The sequence below is a fragment of the Eleginops maclovinus genome, chromosome 23 (genome assembly GCF_036324505.1).
Source record: "Eleginops maclovinus isolate JMC-PN-2008 ecotype Puerto Natales chromosome 23, JC_Emac_rtc_rv5, whole genome shotgun sequence".
Lineage (NCBI taxonomy): Eukaryota > Metazoa > Chordata > Actinopteri > Perciformes > Eleginopidae > Eleginops > Eleginops maclovinus.
Window position 1 is genome coordinate 9,500,482 of NC_086371.1, and position 20,945 is coordinate 9,521,426.

At 41.6% G+C, this 20,945-nt stretch overlaps 1 protein-coding gene across 7 annotated transcripts in view; it reads right to left on the reverse strand.

The window, feature by feature from the left end:
• Positions 1-819: 819 nt before the first annotated feature.
• Positions 820-20,945, reverse strand: part of elf1 (E74-like ETS transcription factor 1) — a 39,835-nt gene continuing 19,709 nt past the window's right edge. For 2 of the 7 annotated variants that reach the window (XM_063876145.1, XM_063876144.1), the window contains exons 2-10: positions 12,575-12,859; positions 11,935-11,991; positions 8,544-8,718; positions 7,623-7,748; positions 7,357-7,518; positions 6,886-6,969; positions 6,049-6,241; positions 5,305-5,655; positions 820-4,050 (exon numbers count right to left, since the gene is read on the reverse strand). In XM_063876145.1, coding sequence (XP_063732215.1) covers positions 3,261-4,050; positions 5,305-5,655; positions 6,049-6,241; positions 6,886-6,969; positions 7,357-7,518; positions 7,623-7,748; positions 8,544-8,718; positions 11,935-11,991; positions 12,575-12,646 — 2,010 coding nt within the window. In that variant the 5' untranslated portion in view covers positions 12,647-12,859 and the 3' untranslated portion in view covers positions 820-3,260. Of the gene's footprint in view, positions 4,051-5,304; positions 5,656-6,048; positions 6,242-6,885; positions 6,970-7,356; positions 7,519-7,622; positions 7,749-8,543; positions 8,719-11,934; positions 11,992-12,105; positions 12,550-12,574; positions 12,860-20,945 lie in introns of those variants that run through there. The other 5 variants (XM_063876147.1, XM_063876146.1, XM_063876152.1 and 2 more) reach the window with 5 other exon arrangements.

Sequence of the window (20,945 nt, forward strand, 5' to 3'; positions counted from 1 at the left end):
TGATTTCAGACTCATTTCAAACTATATTGACACCTGCACAAGGCTCAGGAAGATGTTTGCTGAAGTAAAGAAGGTGGTAGTGTTGGTGAAATTCTGGTCTTGTTTTTGTGTGTGTGTTAATGTGTGTTTTTGTGTGTTCATTTAACCCTATGGCCAGATTAGGCTGTGTGGTTCACAGCTGTGCATGTGGGTGTCGACAGAGCCAGGCACAGTAGGCAAGTCTTGCTGCCAGACAGCTTCCTCAACACCCCCCTCCCCCCCTCCCCTCTCCTCCACGACCCTGAACACACACATAGTCAATCCAAGCCAATATATCCCCCCAACACACAAACTCATCAACACAACACATGCTCTAAAGAATCAATCCAAGTCAGTGTAACCCTTGCACACACTCCTCACTCGGCAAGCTGTGGTGACAGACTCCTCTGTCTGCAGTTCTGTGCATGTCACATGTTAATGTATTCATCCACCCACAGCAACTGGAGCAGCAGTGCTCTTAAGTACAGTCCAATCAGTCTCTGGCCTGCTAATGGCTCCATTCCAGTCCCCTACAGTAGCTTTTTATTTCTCTTCAAATGCCATGTGGTCGAATGTCCCTCTGAGCTGTGACAGCCCAACAATATGACTTTGAGGCAGAAATGCTTCGATTTTATCATCTGAACAGTAGAAATTAATTAACATAGGAACCCCATTTCGAGGTGTTCGTGCGCTTAATTTGTTTTTTTGTTTAATTTTCCAAAAATGTGGTATTTAAAATCAGTGGCTCACCCAACTTCAAACCCACGTTGCCTACAACAAAAAGGACAAATAAGGTGGATATTCAGTGAAGAAGATTTCATTTTTAATTAGTACATTGACTTTTTCTTAAAAATCTACTCTATATTCAGCATAAGGAAGGCAATTGACAACACCAAGACAACAGAAGCAACAAAACATAAGCAGTGGACATACCTCAACATCTCACAGACAACAGTGCTTTAGAGAAAAGGCAGCGAAGATACGGTAATATATACAGCGCAAAAAATAAAAAGCCGCAAATCCCCAATCAAAGACAGATTTCTATGCAAATGTAACCCAGTGTAATTATTGATTGTCAAAGGTTTGCATGTACTTAAACAATTAGTATACATTCAGAGTGTCTTTGCAGACCGAGAGCCCTTTGGCTAATGAGGGGTTTTAAAGCAGCGTTTAGCTCCGTCCTCAGGTGCCGGCACGGATGGAGGTCAGTTTGTCTGAATGTCCTCACTCTGCAGCTACAGTCCGGGTGGACAAAACAACCAATTTAGCTGTGATACCACCGGGATCAATATGGCTTCATCCACGGCAGAACCGAGGGGCCAATAAGATGGCTGGCCCGAGAGGTCCTTAAATAAGTGGGACAACAAATAGAGAAGCACAGACTGGACTGACCCGAGCTGGAGAGGAGAGGAAGAGGAGGAGAGGAAGAGAGAAGCAGTATAGCTGCACAATATACAGGGTTTTTAATTGCCATTGCAAAGTCAACTTGAGTGCCAAACATATTGTGAAAGGCTGGAATACTTTATTTAGTCAGTATCAGTCGAAACGTAACTATCATTGGTGATTTTTATGTTCTAAATAGAAGACAAATGTAGGTTATTATATCTGTTTACTTTTGGCAAGTAATATTGTTTCGGGATATTCACAATATAGTATATTGCATATTTTCTTTGTGCAGTCCTAGAGAGAAGATGAGACAAGGCAAGAGGAAAATGGGAAAGAGGAACAGGAGAGGAGCTTCAAAAACAGCACTGGTACATCTTCATACCAAAATAACTAAAGAAATGTAAAATATAATAAAGACATACTGATTGATACATTTGATACTTAATGCAGTATACAGAACATGTTTTGAATGCATAGTCCTTACTGTTAAACTGTTGAAAAGGGTAAAGAGGTATGTCTGCTGAGAAGAAGAAACCAAAGCACATTCGGTACAAGTTTAAAATCAGACACAAAACAGAGGATATCTACAAGAAGAGAATATAACAGGGGAATAATGATGCTGTACTGAACTCGAATTCAAAATTCAAGAAAATACGAAAAGCTGATTATATGGAAGGCTATACAAATGAAAAATGTTGGTCTTGAAAAAAATACCAAATAAGCTTCCTGGTATTACCGTTCATATTCTTTATATATTTTCCCTCATGTTTATACATGTAAATAGAAGACAAATGTGCCTTTTTTTTTATACAGAATTTAGAAATTCACAAAATAAATAAATTCACTATGGCCTTAAAATTGAATCTCAATTGTATATTATATGTGTATATATATATATCTATATATATTCCATTTCATATAAACAGGATTGAAACCTTGGAGCCTCTGAAACAGAGGCTGATAAAATCTTTTTTTTCCTGCATATTCTTTCTCTCTGTTTGCGCCTCCGGTCTGCAGCTCTATACAAACAGTTTTGATGTTGGACCGTCCTTGGTGAACAGAAAATGCCCATTTCCATAGTAACACAGTGTTTTAAGGCCAGGAATATTAGAGCGAATGCACACCTTTTCTGTTTATATCAAAATAAATGAGTAATAAGTCCTTACAAGTTAGAAAGTCTGAAAAGCCATTAAGTCCGCTTTCATCGGTTTCCCATGTGTTTCCACGAAAGAGTCTCGAGCTGCTCCTTTAAGGTACTCTTCAATTAAACGCTGAGATGTGTCTTGTATCCTGGATAGGACACTGTGACACATTACCACACTTGTATGTGGTTTAGTTTTTAAAAACACACATGTCCTGTGCATGATCTTAGAAGTGTGATTTCATTTCACCTTTTTGGCATTCAGTCCCCAGTTTTGGTTTGTCGGGATTTCCTTTTTAAACATACAGGTCCATTGAGATGTAAGGTAAGAAAATAACTAACTGGCACATTTGGTGGACAGGAATCCCTGGTATATCCAATGGCTGTTCTCCTAGATGTGTGTGAGTGTGTGTGTGTTTCTGTATATTTGTGTGTGTTGGGATTAATGTGAATGGAAGGTAATCCAATATCTGAAAAGTGACTTCTTACAATAACCAAACACTCCCTTGATTATTTAAAATTAGGCACATGGTCACAAAATATGTGAGTAAACAATAAATCCTGAGGCTGAACTAACCAACCTTTAATAGCAACATGCTGCAAGATCCCTCGCTCTGATCTTTGATCAGATCAATGCGGGACCAAAGGAAAACATCGAGTCTGTTGTTAAAATGGATTCAATTGTTGTTTTTGGTTCATCTTGTGTCCTGCAGCCCTAAGCCTCTGCAGGCTCTGTCTTTATCTGGATAAAGTTTGCCGGCAATTGGACAGACAGTGGCAGCTCCTGCAGACATTTGATTCCCTGCTCGGGCTGCAGGGACATCTCCCCTCGCACTTCAAGTTCCTCTACAGGGGTCAGGCCCTCCCCGGGGCTGCTGCTCTGGGAGAAATGTCCATTAATTATAGTTTCGCTCATAGCCTCATGGCCCTGGCTTTGACTGGTATCAATGATCACAGTCCTGTACTGCAGCTCTGCTTCCCCTATCTCAATCTCTTCTTTCTCGAACGTATTTGCCGCCAGTGATGGATCACCGTTCACCATCGAATGGAAGTAGGTGGGGTCCAGCATCTCTTCTTTGACCTGCAGCCCAGAGAAGTCGCTGGATTTGAGCACCGTGGCGATTACGGTACCAGGCTGCTGTGCCACCATGGTCTGCCCACAGGTGGTGTTGATTGTGACCAGGCGAGGGAGGCCATTCAGGTGAGAAGGGGAGGAACTAATGACTCCTGTAGGGGAAGTGCAAGAGGAAGAGGTGGTGGAGCCCAGACTGGTAACCAAGAGATGCTGAGGGAGGCCATCCTGCAGGCTGTTTGCTCCACCTGTAAAAGAAGCTGCCTGGATTGTAAGCACATCTTTGCTGCCTGCTGAGGCACATGGCAAGGTGTGGAGAATAACCCGAGGTGGGGACGAGTGGCAGGACTCCCCGTTGGCCAGAACAGTGGTGAGGGGGATGGACTGAAGAGAGCCGGTAGATGTCAGGACCATAGGAAGTGATGCAGGAACCCTGAAAGCATAGAATGAACCAAATATTTACCCGTGTTTCTTCATGTTCTCTGACGGATCAGTTGTAATTGAATATTCAGTTTGTATCTTAGCAAATATAGACAAGGATTATGTTTTAATGGAACTCTATTGAGAAGGTTACCCAGTGCACAGCTATGATCCTAAACAGCAGAACTAATGCCTTTATTAATATAACAAACAGCGTTGTCAACTGTACGGCAGAAGTCATTATTCTCCTTGATTCCAAACTGCAGTCAATGTTTAACAGCTTTAAAAGCCTGATAATACATTGTTTATACAGGTAGTATAACATCCCAAAAAAACAAGAAAACCAAAGAGTTCACTTAAAACTCCCCTGACATCAACAAAATAATCTTTACAAAGGTAGAAAGTGCTGCAGGCTACTGGATTAGATTAGTTTATATAAATATTATAAATGTCTTGCTGTTACTGTGTCCATCCTTCTACTTCAAAGGTTTAAGCAAACAGTTTATCTCAATTTCTGAGAAGCTGACAAGGTTTCAACACCGAATTGAATTCCCTTTCAAGTTGCAGCCATTAATAAGAGGTCGACATGGGTTGAGTCAGTCATATGATGCCAGTTTCAAGGAGAAGCGCATGTGTGTTTGTGTGTGGGCACCAAATTCTATTAATTTTGTGGGGTTCTCAAATTTGTGAATTTCCAGGATAAATAAGCTTCACACAGCAAACACTCTGCAAAATATTTATGCTTTTAAAGAATCCTGTTGGTTTGGAAAATATAATAATAATATAGCCTCCTGCTTTGAGGTCCAGACTAATATTAATGTATGAGTATTAAAATAATTGGAAAAAATCTGCTGATGAAATACCACCGCAACATTTAAAATGATGACTTCATGCCAGTGACATCTGGTTATATCTTTAAAGATTATTGCAGAACAATTTCTTTTTGTGTAAACATACAGTATTTTGTATTCACATTATTGATAGAGAATAAAACTGTTTTAAATAAAGTATTATATTTCTTTAGTAAAACTTTAAGGGTACTGATAATTTAACGGCAACTGTAACCCTAACCCTTTCTAAACCATACCTGCCTTAATCCAAAATGAACATAATCTGCCAACTTGCACCTCTAAAGCTGTACATATATATTGAATGTTTGATACTTATAAGGCTACAGATCTATAAGTGATGTACAGTAACTATTTCTTAACAGAAAAATGTTTCTTCCTTGAGTAATTCTTTCATTTTGAAGTTTTCAATCTCCTACCTCATTGCTTGATCTTGGATATTCGGCCCCTGGGTGGACTGCAACATGTGGACAGATTGAAGAAGTTCCGTCTGATCGCCATTAGCGTCCTGGTACAGATATTCATCAATGGGCTCCTTCTTCATGTGCTTCACTGAGACTTGGTGCTGACTGTGAGCCCTCCCATGCCCTCTGGACCCTCCGCGGACCATAGACCGGCCGTTGCTAGATCTCTGATTCCCGTAGCCAGCGTGGGCATCAGAGCCCGCGTCTTCGTCCTCGATCACCACTAGATCAGTCGGCATTTCTTTGAACTGATAGACTAGCCGCTGCCCCTCCACTTTGGCCAGGATGCCTCTCTGATAGTAGTACCTAGAAGAAGTAGAAAAGAAACTTGTAGCGACTGAAACTCTGAAAAATGAAGTCCCTAAGAGGCTATCTAGGCCACGCTTACATAAAATATCTGAGCTAGTTGGCCCTTTTTGTCATTTCACAAGCCCGGCACACAACAGGTTGAACACATTTGTAGCAATTGACAGAAAGATCCAAAAGCAAATGTGTGAAGTGTTAACAAATACTGATGATAATAATAGTCGAACTCCGGCTATATAAGCATTTCGGATCCAAAAAGCTGTTTTGCACTTTATCATCACTCAAATTCAACATCATCATAAAACAAATGATTTTATGAACATATCTGTGGAGTCATGTCTGATGTGCATGAGGACAAAGCTTTAGAAAAATAGAGCCCATTTGTAATTTTACCTGAGAGCTCTTCCCATGGTCTCATAGTTCATGTCAGGCTTGTTCTTGTGTTTTCCCCACAGCTTTGAAACTGCCTTGGAGTCCACCAGCTTAAAGATGCCCTTCTCCCGCTGTGTCCACTTGATGTATTTGGGACAGGTGTTCTTATCCTGCAGTAAAGCCAGAAGGAATTCCCACAGGTAGATCGTGTTGCCTGCAAATTAAAGCGGGAACTAGATTTAGGCATGTCGTTAACAATCAAGCACAGTCATGGTGGGGCCTAGGAGCTATGCTATGGACATCTATAATTAATGTATTCATTTTGAGTCTTGCTTAAAAAGGTTATTTGGTAGCTGTAGGGTTGCAGGAGAAACTATAACCACCGTCGTATCAGTTGTATGTGTGCACATCTGCCTTGGAAGGGATTCATTTTACCAAGCCTGGGAGTATATCACTCTAATTTGTGATGCATTAGCCAGAAGTGGTTAAAATCAGCAACGCTCCCGGTATCCGCTCGAATCCCAGACACCGTGACAAGGTGATGTATAGGTGCCCAGCTTCAACCCCCCCCGTCTCTTTGTGTCCCACTATATGTGCAGTGAGCGTTCACATGGACTCTTTTCGACTGCTTTATCGGCAGAGCACCAATGTGCCCTCCAGACTGCAATCACTTCTGTTTCCCTGCTAAACACGGTGCTGTGAGATCCGCTCATCCATTAACTCGCCCAGCCGGATAGCAGGGGTGGAGGACTGCTGTTTGCACACTCCACAGGAGGAAACAGAGCATACACAAGAGGAGGGGAGACCTTGATTTTTATTGGCTCATTATAGAGAACCGGACAAGTTAGTGAGGCTTACCTTTGCCCTCTTTGCTCTTCTTCCTGAGTGGCAGGTTCGGGGTGGTGATAGGAGAGCAGGGACGCACGGCCCGCGGCTTCCGCACTACGATTCAAATTAAGGCTTGAGTTATAAGGTGAGAGGTCACAGTGGAGTACTACAATTACCTACTAGACTGAAGAAACAATACAAGGAAACAAAGGAAAAATAACGTTCCAATCAAACAAACTGCATTGTTAATTATAGGGAGGGAAACCTTGTTTTGTACCGGAAGTACGTTTATTTATGACATCAAAAATAAGGTTCTAATCAGTCTGCAAAAGACTGTGTCAGAAGGAGTATAGGTCAAAGCAACTTCAACCATTCCTAGAAGTCAAAGCAGTTCAAGTCCGCAACTGTCATCATGAAATAACCATTTTCGTGAAGCATAATTGAGAATGCAGTTTAATTCTATAGGAGCGTTTTCGTTCAGAAAGCGATCTGCAGCGTTACCTTTGTTTTTCTTCTGAGGTTTTAAGGTGCACTTTTGGGGTATGTCATCCATGGATGAAGTGTCCTCATCCATAGACATGTCAAGCCCACCATTATCCATCTGGTCTGGCCTGAGAGGAGCGTACGTCAAGTCCGACTCCAGCAGAGTGCCGTAAGTGTGAACTACACAAAAACAAGAGATAAAGAGAAACACAGACAAACCATGAATAGACTATATGAAATGTATCTCATGCTCAAGATATGATCATGTATGCAGAATAACTTACTCATGCGCTTCTCGTCCAAAATGTTGTTTGGAGACTCCATGTTGAGCAGAGCTGCTGCAGCTTCGTTCGTTTCCATGCTATCCTCTGGGCCAGAGACTGAAGTTTCTGTCCAACAGATGACAGCAACTTAATCAAAATTAAATAATGTGGGTAATTAAAAAAATGTTTGGGCCTTTTTCTGATACAGTAAATGACTACTAGCATAACTACCAGGCTCCTTTTTAATATCTTGTTCTTAAATGAGTTTAAAGGTAACATCATGACTAGTTTAACATGTGCTGAGGTATATTTGCACAAACAGAGACATTTTTGTTTTTAATTAAATAAATTGAGGGGCTATTGAGCAGGTTTAGAGGTTTTCAATGAGTTTCCCAGAAAATAAAGTGTCATTTTTTAGCAATTATAATGAAAAAAGGCATGTAATATTTAATAATTAATCATACAAATAAGGAATTCTCCATCATTAACTTCACCCAGGGTCAATTATATATATTCTGTTTAGTTTTTCATGCATCTGTTTGTCAGCAGAAGTTGGAGCGTATCCGTTTCACAGGATACATACTGTACACACTTTATTTTTCACTTATGTGAACGTCCTTGGCAGGGTTCTGAACCTGAGTGCCCCTTTTATTCATTATTGGAAGGTTGTCCTCACTATATGCCGAATTGTAAGCCTGGATGCAAGTGAACTTCTTTGAACTGACTCAATGTAATACATTAATTTGAAGTTTACTAATTGAACAGTGTCTGTATTTCCTGATAGTTAAATCACATAGTTGGAAATGATGGACTAGTGCAACATACAGTATGACATGTGGATCTACATTGTTTCATTAACTTTGGGACCAAGACTTATGTATTACATGTGCACTTAACTGAGATCAGTTCCCTCTAAATAAAAATGAAGGGAAATATCTTTACCTGAGAGATCGACCCCTCCCACCAAAATGGACGGTTCCTCTACGACATGGAGAGTTGTGTCCACCATGATGCCATTGGTCACTTCGTCCGACTCCAGGCCGGAGTAAACCTGCAGCAGATCGGCAGCAGGCACCTGTTCAACGATTACTGCCGGAAAAACTGACGGGTCGTCCAGCTGCACAGAGAAACGACACACACACAAACAGAGAGAGAGAGAGAGACAGAGAGAGAGAGAGAGAGGTGTGAGACGCTGTAACACAGGGAGGCAGGGGACTGACTGGTCTCTGCACATACGTATGTGTATATGCAATAAAAACACCATTAATTCCTTCACTACACATCATAAATGAGATATAAAAAACCCCAGATGACACCAGATTAATGTTATAACCAGATTTAGTCTCTTGTCTTTATTGCCTTGCAAATATCATAGATTCATACTCAATTTCAGCTAATGTGGAGGCACATAGCATGGAGGAGAGCTCATTTCTGTGGTGTTGCAGCGGTCCACGGGGACCTGCTGGAGAAGACAGGAACCAGCTGTTTGATTTGGCCTACTTCTCCTGAGAAGTTAATCTTATGCTCAGATATTATATAAGCCCAATTGAATGTTAATGGGTCAATCGTCAGTAGCAGGCGAGCCCCCCCCTTCATCATGCACTAAATGTTCTTTGGGAATTGTAACCCTGCCGACTCATTTCAGAGATGGCTCAGCCTGATGCAGGAGGAGCCGGGGGACACTGGGAATTACCGGAGCTTGGGTCAAACCATTGAAACAACTGAGAAGCCCAACATACTTGAGAGCTCCTCACTGAAAAAAAGGGTCAAGTGTGCTTACCGATGCGCTGGGTTCGTGACAATGGGGACTAATTCAGTCATGTTGTTTTATAAAACTCTAATTTGGGGTTTTTTCTGCTTGTAGTAGACAAAATGTGTTCATATTTTGATATCAAAGAGTAGAAAAAACATAGTGTCAAGTAATTTTTTGGCCAATATCACAAATCACAAATTTGCCTATGCTTTATAATCTGTACAGCTTAGTCACCCTCTGTCCGTTTCGGTGTTCGCATCGGATAGGGAAAATCAATAGAGAGGAAGGTCTGATTCAGAAACCAATATGTTAAATGCCATAATCATAGCTTTTGTTTTAAATAAAAGGGTCACCTCAGGTACTTTGATGCACAACAACTCAGAGTCACCACCAGCAGAGGGCAGCAGACTACACTTCACTAAAATAATAACTTTTACCATGTCAGTGCCAAGTAATGTGTAGTTTGTGTCAAAACCACACTGAAACAGTTAATAAATTGATATAAACGTTCAGTTACCAGAACTATTTCAACCCATCACGATTAAGAGAATCCTTTGAAAATCTTTTACGTGTCCAAACAAAAGTTGGATGAATGCATAACCGGGTAAACACCTTCTTGATATCATACTTTGTGTAATCAGGGTGTATCTTCCAATGCTGCTCTACAAATAACAACTTGCTTCATTTAGAAAACTCTCACACTTAAAACACTGAATAGAAGAAGCAGTTAATAAAAACTAGCCTCCTAAAATTAACATATTTATTATATGGTAATGTTCTGCAGATCAATTAGGAAATATTTGAACAGACATGGCCTTATTAAAGATGGAGCAGGATAGAGAGAAGGTGCAGTAGGAGGAACATGAATAAAGGCGTATCTGTCTCTTTACACAAGTGTCCATTGTTGGTTCGGACCTCTGGGGCATACCAGGTGTCTGGGCTTTGAGCCGTGGGGGGTGGGAAGAGCGGGCAATGGAGTCCATGGACACATTTTGGCTACACTTTAACCAGTAGATTAACTAAATCCGCTCATTATTTGGACAATGTGTTTAAAAGGTTGGGCCTGTTAGTAATTTAACACACTGTACATAGTGTAGCTGTCTGTGATGGCTCCACAAGAGGTCTATCATAACTTTGAAGATCAACAACAAACACTTATTGGCATCTTGTTAGAAAACCCAAAGAGGCTAATAAAAACCGAGAGTTTTGCTTTGACTACAGTCAATGTCTCACTGACATAGCCTGGATATTTCCCATTAATGGTAGACATATTATCAGATAGCTAGACAGTGAGGCTACCCTGTCTCCTTGTCTGCGTTTAAATGATGTTTGCTGTCCTTGAGAGAGAGTCAAGCATGTGTGTGAGTGTAACCAGACAAAGGCATTTTCACTATTGGTCTGCTGAGCTCCTGAAACAGCAGCACCTCCCACCCCCACTCCCGTCAAATGCAGAAAGTCCCATACAGTTTGCTGACAGAGCATGAGACGTCTGAGGCTGCCGTCTCTGCTGTTGTTTTGATGTTAACTGGGTTTGTTTATGCTGGGAACACCTTCAAACTAGCTTTTAATTGTCATTCAAACCAAGTGTGGATTTTAAAAGCATTGTGGAAGATTTTCACTATGGAAGAAAGAGGTTTGAATTGTGATAAAGAAGGGCATTTAGGACACCAACATGTCTAACAAATAATATCATAAATGTTTTAACTGCTTCTTCCTCTTTGCTGACTTGAATAGTGTTTTCTAGTAGAGGAACAGTAGCGATAAGAATCAGGCCATTTGCATTTCTGAGTTCCCCATTCTGCCTTTGAAAGCAACAGCATCTGTGAGAGCTGTTCCCCCCACACCTCGCTCTCTTCTGCTTTACCTGCCCAGCCACAATGAGTCTAACTGTCTGCACACTTTCAATATCCTCATTATAACCCATTTTTAGGATTGAAGCAGCCCGTAGCGCAAGAGATACTATCATGTCCTTCAAACGGAGGAGTCCTTTCTTTTCTTGTATTTTGGGACCTTTGGGAGCTACTTATTATCTTAAAAACCAATATAGCATGGCGAATCATTAAAGATACACTGTATGATTTCACTGAGCACCAACAGCTTTATTATGGCCAAAATAATTCTTTACAGTAGACAGCAAACACTAAACGACAACGGCAGAAGTATGTTTTTCCTTTTTCGGGGGTTATTTGCAATTGGTAAATAGGGGCATCGTGCTTACATAACAGGCTGAGTGGGTGCAGCAAGAAATAAAACTGTAGCGCTGGAACAATGCAAGACCTTTTAGACGTTTTATCCCATCCCTTGCAAGCAGCCTTGTAACTGGTCTGTCAGGTTAGGCCTGAACTGGAGCTATTCAGGGATCTGGTGACAACTTGTCTCTCTAGACACATAAACACACACACGCACACGCACACACACACACACACACACACACACACACACACACACACACACACACACACACACACACACACACACACACACACACACACACACACACACACACACACACACACACACACACACACACACACACACACACACACACACACACACACACACACACACACACACACTTACAATCAATCCTGCTCCACAGGATTCAGAAACGGTTGTAGGGATGAGATAACTGCAAACCTAACCAGGCAATGAAAAGACATATAGATTCACACAGAATACACACACAGTAACCTTTTTGTCACAAGCACATTCACCGCCATGCCCCACCCTGTCCCTCCCACGCACTCTAACCTCGCTGCAGGTTTTTCAACGTTTCCATTTCTGTGCTCCCAGCAGCCCACGCTCCTCTTCCCAGACCTCCATCCTCCCCCTCGGCCGGCCTCGTACCCCAACATGTTGTCACAGTTAGAGATCACAGGCTCTGAGCCAAAGCTGATTCCTACCTCTGTGACCATATTTACACACATTTTGTTGGCCCTGCTGTGAGAAAATATTACATTTATCCACTACATCTACATCCAAAAGAAGATGTGCAGTCAAACACTGGTCCACAGGTCTTGTGATTCAAATTCAAAAAGTTGTGCATAAAAGCAACATAAGTTAGATTTTAAGGACTTGTAACTGTGATACTTATAGTTTAAAGAGTATTTATAAAATTCCAACAGCTTATTTGTCTGTAGATAATTAAAATATGATCCTAAATGTTACAAATACCAGTCCTAAGAAACCTGAAATGTGGTGTCCCCAGTGTGATACGTACCTGGTTGATTTCGTCCATCCCGTTGCTTGCGAATTCGAACACCAGTTCACTTGGCTGCACTGCCGTCGCCATGTTTGGGTCAGAGGGCAGCGAACTGCCTGAAATATCTTGGCTCCTCAGCTTCACCTCACAAAATGGCTTCCCTGTCGACGTCCTCCTGTTCTCTAATCTGTGCGGTTAGGGACAACGAGCAGAGTTTCAGAGGAGAGCTGTGGCCCAGGTAGGAGCAGCCTTGTCCCTCTCTGACACGGAGGCTGGGTCCCGCTGCGCCTGGAGCATCTACACCTGCCGAGACAGACAGAGATAGAGGCTTAGGTCAGGAGACATATTAGATCAGTGCAATTTCACTGAGGCAGGGACAGCAGTACAAGAGTGCTTGTGCAAGGATAAAAACCCATATCATAGTTCTGGAACAACAATAAACTATTTCATTTACTACAATTAAGAAAAAGAAAGTGTAAAATTCTCACATTTCAGAACAACAAACCATCAAACGAGACAAAAAAAAACAACTTTTAAATCAATAAAAACACAGTTGCCAGTGCATTTTCTTTCTTTTGCCTAGTCAATTGACTTTCTGAGTTCCTAAAAAAGCACAACCACACGTCAGCTTACAGGCAGGATGATCTCAGTGCAAAACTGATTCTGATTTCATCACAAATGCCTCTCATTTCATAGCTGTGTCTCCGTCCCTGAAGTGAAGACACCCCTCAGCACACACCCCTTGATCATGTGAGTCAGGGGGCTGACATTGTGATCACATGAAAAGGGTCCAACCCTCCCAACACACACACACACACACCTCGTCTGATGATGCTCTGGAAGCCCCTCTGTGCTGACCCTCGGGGAGTTACTGTGATCACAAGCAGTGGGGGAGGGAAGCTGGTGGTCCTGTCGCTTGATAGTGTGTGTGTGTGTGTGTGTGTCTGCTAAGGTGTGGTCCCAACAAACCAAAACCCAAAGACAGGTTTCAGGACTGAAGGGCGGGAGGGGCTGAAGAATAAATGAACACCCCCGGGCTACAAACAACCCCCCCCCCACAAACTCCTATTTTCCCAGAGACCAAAGAGCTGGCAGCAGTCGAGAAGTAAGAGATGGCAGTGTTTAGTACACCCCCTCCACACACACACACACACACACACACACACACACACACACACACACACACACACACACACACACACACACACACACACACACACACACACACACACACACACACACACACACACACACACACACACACACACACACACACACACACACACACACACACACACACACACACACACACACACCACCCCTGCTTTGCAGGCTGGAGCTCATTTGCTTTGAAATGCCTGTGTGAGTGACGAGGTTGCATACCAGGCCCGTTGTATTTTTTGAAGTTTTGGTAAAAGAAGAGGAGGTGATAAAGGAGGACTAAACTTCAGAGCAGCTTGTAGGGCAGAGGGGCCAAACGCCTTTTACGATTTAGCTGAGCGTCCAGACAGAATAGTAACATGTGGCCGCGGTCTGGAAAGCACCGCTTTGGGAGGCAGAAGAGACAGAGAGATGGGGAAACTAAATCTTTTTGAAGGCTAGTGTTTCATTCCAGTCAGCCCCTCTTGTTGTCTCTGCTGGGCAGTGTCCATGACCACCTCTGCCAAGGCAGGACGCTGCTGCCATCTGTCTGGAGCTTTTTGGTGCCCTGATCTTCTTGGCATGTTTTTGTGCTTGGAGAGTGTGACAAGCTATTACCAGACTTGAGCAGAAAAGAAGGGGATGTATTGCATGGGGCTTCCAAATGGAGGAAGATGTATAAATCATGTTTAAAAAAACTAAAACAAAGGAAAAACATTCTCCATTTCTCATTTCAAATGGACCACAAACACATTTACAGCAGATGCCCTCATCCGCCCTCTGTAAAGAGCAAGACACCCCATGTGGGATGAGGTAGAAGTGCATATAGGATCTCTCTGAAATTGTTCTGCTTAGCTTGGTTACCCTTTTCCCCACATGGGAGAAGTTAGAACACCAGGCGTCCTCTGAATAAGAGCATCTTAGTTCATCTTTTCTGTCACAGTTGTGTTTGTTTTATGGACTTTTATGAATCTGTTGTGAACTGTGTGAACATTTCCACTTATAAGCCTGCAGGCAGGACTCTTTAAAAAAAAAAGATTAACATGCAGTGCTTGGAGATGCCTTTTATTGAAGTGAATTTTGGAGGCATCCCCTCACACATCACACAAGGGATGAGTAATGTGCTAGTGGCCATGCCTTTGAACGCTCTCAGCTTTTATTTAAGAGGAACCTTTTCAAATTGGAGTCATTTTACAACTCACTTAGGACCTGTTTGTTTACAAGCAATAACAACAGGCTTCTGTGTTCTGGCGTGAGGACCTTTTTCAATGTATTGTGTTTGTTAATTCCTGTTTTATGTTGTTATTACTCTTCCAATATGAGAAATATATCATGTGTTGTAAGCTTGTCCATGTTTACGTACTTTTTTTAGAACAAATGATCAACATCCAGTCATTAACGGCTTACAACATGAGGGGAAACACACCACCGTGAGATCAGAGCAGATAAAGATAGACACAAACAGTAATTCTTCTATTCTCTTGTCCTGTGTTCTGTATTTTTACTTTATGTGTCTCTACGTTTTCAGCTGTATTCATACTATAATATTGGCCTGTGCCAGTGTTTGCATTTGTGGATTTTCTATGCCCCTCTTGTCAGTGCCTCATTGATCTGAATGGCCCAGTTGGCATCGTGCTAAAAGCAGACAGGAAAACAAGAGAGCCAGCCATTAGTCCATTGCAGCCTGCACATTATCGCTGAACACATGACAACAGCTGCCTTGTCCCTGCACAGGGGCAGTGGTTGTAAGTGAACTCACTACGTCATGAGGAGGAGAGAAGTAGAACAGCAAAGGGAGGGATTTTACAATGAGTTCAATGCCTATTAGTCCACGCAGCAAATAGACTGCCTGTGACTCATGATGGGTGGGGCCTTCTTTTAGCAGACTTGAGTATTTTAGTGTGGTTAGTTTCCAGGCAGGGCATCCTGGTTAGCGACCCAGAAATCTACGACATGAAATGTGAAATAGTGATGTCCTTAGTTTGAATCCATGCCCCCCCTCTCTCTTTAGCTTTCTCTTTTAGAATTCCTATTAATGTCACTGTTCAAAACTGAATGAAAGCAAATTAAAATGTATACATCAGTGCCCAAACTATCCAATAATGTGACCCATTTGTAATTTCAAAGCAGCTTTAAATTAGTTTTGCTCACTTTTGGAGCAGTTAAAGAAGCTGTAAACATAATATTAAGGTATTCTCATTAGTGAAGTTTTTATGGCAAATATTTTTGCACAAATCCAGCAGACACGGAGCAAATTTAGAATTCATGTTTATTGACACTTTCACTTTGGCTCTTTTTTGGTCTCCACCAATCCCTCTGGGAAATATCTGACTGTTAAGCTGCTAAATGCTCCAATATGTTGACAGGCTTGTCATTAACTGTGTCTGTCATGGGTTTGCTGCTAAGCAGGAAACTTACAGTGAGTTTTTAAAGCTAAAAACAGCAGGCAGCAGATTCGGGATACAACCCTAATGAGAGCCAAGACAATGAGCTAAAAATACATTAAAAAAAACATACATCTGAGGGGAACTGCAGAGTTGGGCTTATTCTCTGAGGATTCAACTCCTTTCACATTGTCTTTTAATCCACTGCTGATAAAAAAAAACACAGAGGGACACAGGTTTTTTTGTTTAAAAAATAATAAAAAACATGCAACTTCTTGGCGCCTGTACACATGTAGTACAGCAACCAGCGATTGTTTCCATTCTTTTTTAATCCTGTTATTATTATTATTATTATTATTATTATTATTATTATTATAAACTCAACAATAGGCCATTAAATGCCAGTAGCCCAAAAGAGTATCACTAATATGGATAGCTGATAGCATGGCTCCATTCTGAGTCTGTATCAATATCTTCTCCTCTGTCGATTACAACTGTCTGTCATATATGGCAGGCTGGTGTGTAGCTGACTAAGGAGGAGTGAAGCAATCACTGGCCTGCTCCACCCTTACAGCATGGTGACTGCCAGTCGCAATAACAACCAATTAGAGTCAGGATTCATGAACAAATGGAGCATTCCCAGAAGGCCCTACTTCCCCCGCTTTAGTCTCTTCAGCTGAGCTCATTGTTGACCATGAAAGGAGGTAATTTAAGCCAATTGAATGACTATGCAATGACTCACCCTGCATGTGGTGAGAGCAAACATTGTGAGATGCGAGAATAGGACCAGGGCAAACTTTACTTATCAGCCATTTTCAGCTCAGGTTACAAATATGCCGAGTTGTTCAGGTGACATGACGTTCAGCAGTGTTCTAGGGATGCTGTGATACTGCATTCACAGAACTTAAAGGTGTCAAGAGCACAGGTGCTATTCCTGGTATTTAAATTATTTCCCCACACAGGTGTGTGTCATGTTTAAAACTGACAGAGGCAGTGTGTTTGCCCTTCATCATGCAGCGCTGAGAGGCAAATTCAGTACTAAGAGGCAACCTGAAATGAGTCCTGCAAAGGTAGTTTTCCCAACTCAGCGATTCAGAGAGACAACCGTGTGCAAGATGGCAGAAAATGCGTGGGCTGACCACTACCATGGTATTGAATGCTTGTCAGCACAGACATGCTGTTTTTGCAGATTCCATTGGGTTCCTGTAAAGGAAATGACTCAGTGATATGCAGCTCCAGCTCATTCCTGGAGCTCTGTGATAGCATAAGTGGGTATCAGAGAATACTGGTCATCATTTCTGAACATCAGTTCCCTTTGGGGTATGTTTTAGTACAGAGGTCATTACACTATGCACCAGAATGTAACAATAGCACTTTTGGCGCCAAGGAATATGCCTCAAACACAACTATAGTAGTAAAAAGTAAAGTAAAGTAAAAAACATGGCTAAGTTCTGCGATAGAAAAAGTAAAGAAAAACATGCCAACGTATGTATATGTATTTCCATCGCTCCTATAGTTTAAGATAACAAAAAAGGGGGCAGAGTGTAGTTTAAGTACCAAGTAAGAAGACAGTAATTGTAATTGACAGTAAGGAGTTGCATCAACGCTAAAAGCACCACCATAAAAACTGTTTTACAGCATTTTCTGAGCATTCTACATTTTATTCGCTAGCCATCGTTGCACAACACAGCAAGTCTCACCATGTTTCAAACTCCACTGTATTGAGCTGAATAACGGAGTGCTTTGACTGCAATCCTGAGGCCACACCAGGCGTGTTGTGATAAAATGTCAGAGACGGGCACAGAGGCAGGCACAGAAACTGGCTAACAGCATGCAGCTGTGGACACAAGGCATCAGAAACACAAACGAGAGGGCACAGTGCGTTCGAGTCTGTATTCACTGCGATTTAAAGTAGGAGGCATTTGGCTCTGTCGTGCCAGGGCCAAATGAAGAATGAAAGAAAAACGTCACCTCGATCCCGGGCTTTCAGAATGAGAATGGAATTTAATCTCATCTCCTGCGAACCGTGTACTTTTCCACTCAGGCTCGAGGCTCTAGGAGAAGGACTCATGCCTTTTTTTGAAAACAGTTGTTTGTGCCATCTATTACACTATAACTTTCACATTTTGTGGATGATCAGCTTAGCCAGCTTTACTGGAATAGTATGGTCTGGAGAAAAAAGGGATGGTTGAAAGTTTAGTAAAAGTGACAAAGGTTTAGAAATGTCTCTAAAGACCATATTCCATTTAACTATTCAAATGTGTTATAGGCATGCTGAGGCATTACAGACTGTTCTCTGTCATATAAATTCTCTTCTCATAGGCCTTTAATTGTCGCACAGCATACTGGGCTTTCTTGTTTCAGGGCACACAAAAGAAATATTGCAGCCTGCAATAGCTGTGACAAAACCGGGTAGAGAAAAACACCCACAAACTGACCTGTGAATCTTGCAGTCGCAGGAACAGCATCACTGAGCCGTGGGTTTCTGCTGTTTCCTGTCTGTTAAACCACACACAGAAGAAAACTTCTTCCTCTCTGTAAGAGTGGAAAGTTCTCAACTCCCCCTATTTCCGTCTCAGAAACATGCTACCACTCTCGTAGATGTTTGTGACACAGGTAGCATTTCCTACGCAATTAATATAGAAAGATCTCCATGAGTTGACGTACACGAAATAAAGATAAGAACGGTTGACTTTTCTATCTGACTGTTTTCCGAAAACAACACAGTTTGGTTCCTCAACACAGACTTTTATATATTTATATTGTTTTAGTTCTGCATGATTTGGACCCACAAATACAATGAAACATTGTCAAATGAGAACAGCAGGCTGAAAACCTATTTTTAACATATGGTCGAACAATTAGTCATTATAAGATATTCTTTTACCTCCTTACAATTTTAAGCCTGCTTCACAATCACACACTTTTAATGACAGTGCTGGGGAATTGTAAGCGTCACAATAGGTTTCTATGAGCCACACCTGCCACTCGCAGACATCTCTTCCCCACAATGCTGACACAAGGCGTGCAAACACAGACAGCATAAGTAACCCCTCACCCTCCCAACACACACACACACACACACACACACACACACACACACACACACACACACACACACACACACACACACACACACACACACACACACACACACACACACACACACACACACACACACACACACACACACACACACACACACACACACACACACACACACACACACACACACACACACACACACACACACACACACACACACACAACTGGGCCTCATGAGGTGCTATTGCAGAAATTCTCAGAACAAACTAAGTTCCTGTCACATAGGCTTCACTTGTGGGTCAGAGTATATAAATATGTGTGCAAAAAATGCATTGTGTGCATCTAGAGCAACCCTGCTAACTATTTTGAACCAATGAGAAAATACCCGCTCCAAAGCACGTACAAGCCATTCATAAACAATGTATTAAAATCCCATCTGTTGAATTAACTTCTGCTCCTAGTTAATTTTTTTTTTTAAAACAATAAGCCTGGAAATGTCCTTATACAAATCCTTCAAATCTGCATGTGTCATTAGCTTCCATCTTGACTATTTCTGCTGTCTTACCGGAGGAATCTGAAACTCGATTTCACCACAGAGAAGCAGGTTCTAACTCAACAGATGCATCCCATTTGTCAAAAACTACCCCCAGCGGCCTATTTCTATAATGTGGCAACAGGCCACATGTCACAGATAGGAAGGAGCATCGAAGTTGTGAAAACATGACAGGAAATTGCAGCAAAGTTTTAGAAGACACATCTGCACCCTCAAACATCACAGTTTGATGCGCTGTGGGCTGCTGTAATGTCCACAAGGCTGAAAGATGCTATTAGAGCATCTGGACATTGTTAGTAAGATGTAAAGAAAAGAAACGTTGCGTCAATGTGAAGTGCCATCTTTTCAAAATCACCACTTAAGGCCAACAACATATAAAGTCTGAAGCCTCCAAGCTGATGAAATCTATGTTCTACATAGTGAATAGTGAAATACAGAAAGATAAAAACAAGAACTCTAACCCTGAAATGGTTTCTTAATTACTCTTGCTAACAAATGAGATAAAGAAGAATATTTTTTGGTTTAAAAGGATCTTTTAAACAAAACGCATATATATTATTTATACCATAAAAATGCACAACACTACGCGACACAATGCTTTGAATTTATTTTGCTGCTGTATTACATATTTTTAACTATTTTTCCAATGTTGTGACACAGCAGTCAGCTGATTCGGGAAATACATTTACAGAAGATCCAATGTTTATAGATTTATTTCTTATATATACACATGTGCCTATTATGACAACAAATAGTATTCATTGTATCTGGAAGATTAAAAAAAACTTTCTTTAGTTCTGAATTCATGTGAACCTGCTGATGATACCTCATTACTCCTTGAAGCCTCTATTGTGTCCCAACTCAATCATGTCAATTTAGAATCACAATGATTCAGGGTGAAAAACACAAAAGGTACGGATAAATCACATACAAGTCTGTGCGTGTGTGTCAGTTGCCTCATGCTGCCCTGCTTATGCCTTTCTTGCAGACATATTTGAAATGCTTCATCCCAACTCTGCTGTTGTTTTGGCTGCTGTGTGGGAGCAATTTGATGCATGAATAGACTGGAAAAACGAAATTCATGTGCAGGAGGCTGTAGTGCACAGAAAAAATAACTATCTATAAAAGATTTAAAAAACGAGTATCATATAGAGCTCTCATAAAACATGATGACCAAAGCTACATTCAAATCCTGAAAGGTTTCTTAAAACAGTGCTACTACACTGCGTAATGTGCCTGCTTCTTCACAAACCCATCCCTGATGTGT